General features: G+C 42.9%; 1 protein-coding gene across 1 annotated transcript; it reads right to left on the minus strand.

Annotated features, from left to right (window-relative positions):
- Positions 1–1,221: 1,221 nt before the first annotated feature.
- LOC149827972 (uncharacterized) lies at positions 1,222–2,799 on the minus strand. Its single transcript, XM_090018303.1, has one exon. It carries the CDS (start codon positions 2,406–2,408, stop codon positions 1,845–1,847), a length of 564 nt encoding a protein of 187 aa, XP_089874429.1. The 5' UTR covers positions 2,409–2,799; the 3' UTR covers positions 1,222–1,844.
- Between the last annotated feature and the right edge of the window lie 439 nt (positions 2,800–3,238).

Genomic DNA, 3,238 nt, shown 5'->3' on the forward strand with positions numbered 1-3,238 from the left:
CTATCAAGAGGTAAGCAAGATCGTGTGTCAGTTTGGAATGTCAAGCGCCTATAAAGTATATACATCATCAAGACACATTACAAAGGTTGAGGAAAAAAAAAAAAACGCATTGGAGATGTTTTCTGGTGACTTAAAGAAAGTTCAGAATTCAGCCATGAGAACATCTGGAACACCAACAATCTGAAACAATTACTAAAGTACCATGTATCAATACGTGAGCAAGGTCTTGTGTCAGTTTGGAACATCAATTGTTTATGAACTCAAGACACAAAAAAGATTGAGGAAAGAAAGGAGCATTGGAGATGTTTTTTAGAGTGGCAACAAAGAAAGTTCAGAATTCAGACATATAAACATATTGAGGAAAGAAAGAAAAGCATTGTAGATGTTTTCTGGTGACTTAAAGAAAGGTCGGAATTCAGACATGAGAAAATTTGGAACAGCAACAGTATGAAAAAATTACATGCTAAAGTACCTTGTATCAAGAGCTGGGGAAGGGCTTGTCTCAGTTTGGAATGTCAAGTGTTTATAAAGTACACATGTACATCTCTCAAGACACTTCAAAAAGACTCAGAAAAATTAAGAAAAAGCATTGGAAATGTTTTCGGTTGACTGAAAGAAAGTTCAGAATTCAGACATGAGAACATGTGGAATACCAACATTCTGAAACAGTTACAAGCAAAAGTACCATGTACCAAGAGGCAACCAAGGCATCGTGTCAGCTTGAAATGTCAAGTGTTTATAAAGCATATGTACATGTGTGGACTAGGCGTCAAGCAATACGTATCATAAATTGCTATTGGATAATACATTGCTTGGGACGACATAAATAAGCTCTTGATCATAGAAGATGACACTGGTTTGCAAGTCAAGATAACATAACCAAGTACAAAATGCATCCACCTAAGACACAATATACGGTTGCAGTTAAACAATAAGATTGCTAACCCCCAACACTCACATAAGGGGAGAATCATTTGGAAGTTGTTATTGGATCATATATATAGCTTGAGACGACACAAATAAGCTGTTAATTCTAGAAGATGACAGGATTTCAAGTCAAGATAACAAAACCAACCACATCATGCATGTTCACATAGAACAACGGCAAGTGAAGCTAAACAGTAAGACTATGCCAACACCTAATCCTCACAAAAGGGAAGCAATCCTTTGGACTGATGGAAGCAAACATATCATTGTTGAAATATAGGAAATCCAAACATTCAACCTTCAAGAAACTAATACCCTAACAATCTCAAGAGCAAAAAAACTCCTCCTGATCACCATTCCCCAAGCCAGTTAGCAGGCAGAAATTTGTTAAGGAAAGCCACACTTTTGGCCTACGTAAATCCAGGATCACTACAGAGACAAGAAATAAAGAGAATAGAGCAAAAGCAATCATTTCCAGAGTGAAGTAGTCCAGCTCTAAAGAAGTTCTTTATTTTCAAGGTAAAGTTTTCAGGTCTAGAATTGCCAGACCACCACTGCCCAACTATCCCATTTGAAAAGAAAGAGCCCCAAAACCTCCATCTCCATCAATTTCCAGATACTATCAACCTTAAACCCCAAGAAGAGAGTAAATTTGGCCAAAATAACCAAAACCCACATCCCATTTGCTACAACTAGCAAGATTCCCAAAGCCCAAATAACCCTAAACCCGTCACCAAACGCTAATCCAGCATTCCACTAGATTTTAACCAAAAAGATCAACCCCCACGTCCCATTTGCTAAAGCAAAGCAAAACCCACAAAATCAAAAGGAGCATTAACCTCCCAACTAAATAATCTATAATTCTGCATCGTTGACAGAAAATCTTCTAATTTATCAATCAGACCTGCAAAAAACCCTTATCCTGAGAGGGACATCCCTTTGGAAGACTCTGCCTCAAGGAACTTACAAATCTTCTCCATGACGTCCCTCCCCTTGGTGCTGTTCTGCTGGAACCGCTCGGCGCACTTTTGTTCGATCTTCTCAGCCATGGCGGCGATGGCCGAGACCGGCGAGCAGCGGATGCTCGTCTCCTGCAGGAAGATGGTCCAATTGGGGTTGTCCGGGTGCGGGTGATAGGAGCTCTTCTCTTCTACCTCGAGGAGCTTGTGGAGGGAGAGGTTGCGGGTGGTGGAGACCATGGACCTGGCGGAGGGGTCAACGAGGGAGGTCTCGACGCAGTGGCAGAAGTCCTGACCGATGAGGCGGGCGAGGAAGCGGGGGCCGGGCGCGTGCACGGTGATCGAACGGGTGGTGGCGAGGGCGCCGGAGGACGTGTCGAGGGTGCGGCTGAGGGTGTCGACCTCGATGATGTGGGAGAGGACAGCCTTGTTCTCCGGATCGGTGAATTTGCGCCAGAAGGCCGACGTCACGCGCTCCCACGGGTGCTTGTAGACGTGCTCGTGCGTATATGCCTTCACCATCTTCTTCTTCTTTCTCTGATAAGAGGTTGTTTGATCGTTTTTAACTCTTTCTATCTCAAATGGGTGTCTTTTATTCTTTTTCCTTTTTTGGGTTTTCCTAAATATTAGAGATGGGATCTCTCTCTCTCTCTCTCCTGAGATGGATGTTGGTCGTTCACTCTCTGTCTCTGATTGGGTATTCTTTTCTTGTGATCTCTTAAAAATTTCAGCTGGGACTTTCTCTCTCTGGCTGATTGGCGGCTCTTTTCTATTTGGGATCTCCTGAAATATTCAGAGGAGTGTCTCTCTATCTTTCTCAGAGGGAATGATGGAGGCGTCACTTTCTCTTTAGGGTATTAAGGTGCCGCGGAATCGGAAGGAGCAGAGACTGAAGACGAAGCGGCAGGCCCCCGAAAAGGGCGAGGCGGAGAGGAAAACAAAAGTTGGAGGGGGTAGATACAATCGGCCTTCTACTCTCGATAAATTTCGGAAAGGCTCCTGATCTTTTAATTTATCAATTAGATTCAACTCTGTTTGGTTTGGTCTGGCTTTGAAATCTTTTTATCACTCCTTTTACACCTCTCAAAATCTCATAAAAGCTTTTATAAAATCTTTTGTTTTTAGTGTTGATCAGGTAGTGAAGATCATTTTTGACCCTTTTGGGGGAGAGGGTGGTGTATGCCCCCCCCGATGATTCACTGAATCCCACGTCTGTGTTCGGGGCTTTGAATGAGCACCACGTATACAAGCACATGGGGCTCGTATTCCCGTGTATGTTGACATAACTTTGCATCGGACTCTGGTGTTGTTGCAAAGACTTAAGTACCCTTTCTTGCTATTCTTCTCATAAA

Source organism: Nuphar pumila, chromosome 10 (assembly GCF_984573655.1).
Source record: "Nuphar pumila chromosome 10, dmNupPumi1.hap1.1, whole genome shotgun sequence".
NCBI classification, from domain to species: domain Eukaryota; kingdom Viridiplantae; phylum Streptophyta; class Magnoliopsida; order Nymphaeales; family Nymphaeaceae; genus Nuphar; species Nuphar pumila.

What these genes read in the sequence shown, in the direction of transcription:
- LOC149827972 (XM_090018303.1), bottom strand. Translation starts at nt 2,408, where the DNA reads ATGGTGAAGGCATATACGCACGAGCACGTCTACAAGCACCCGTGGGAG.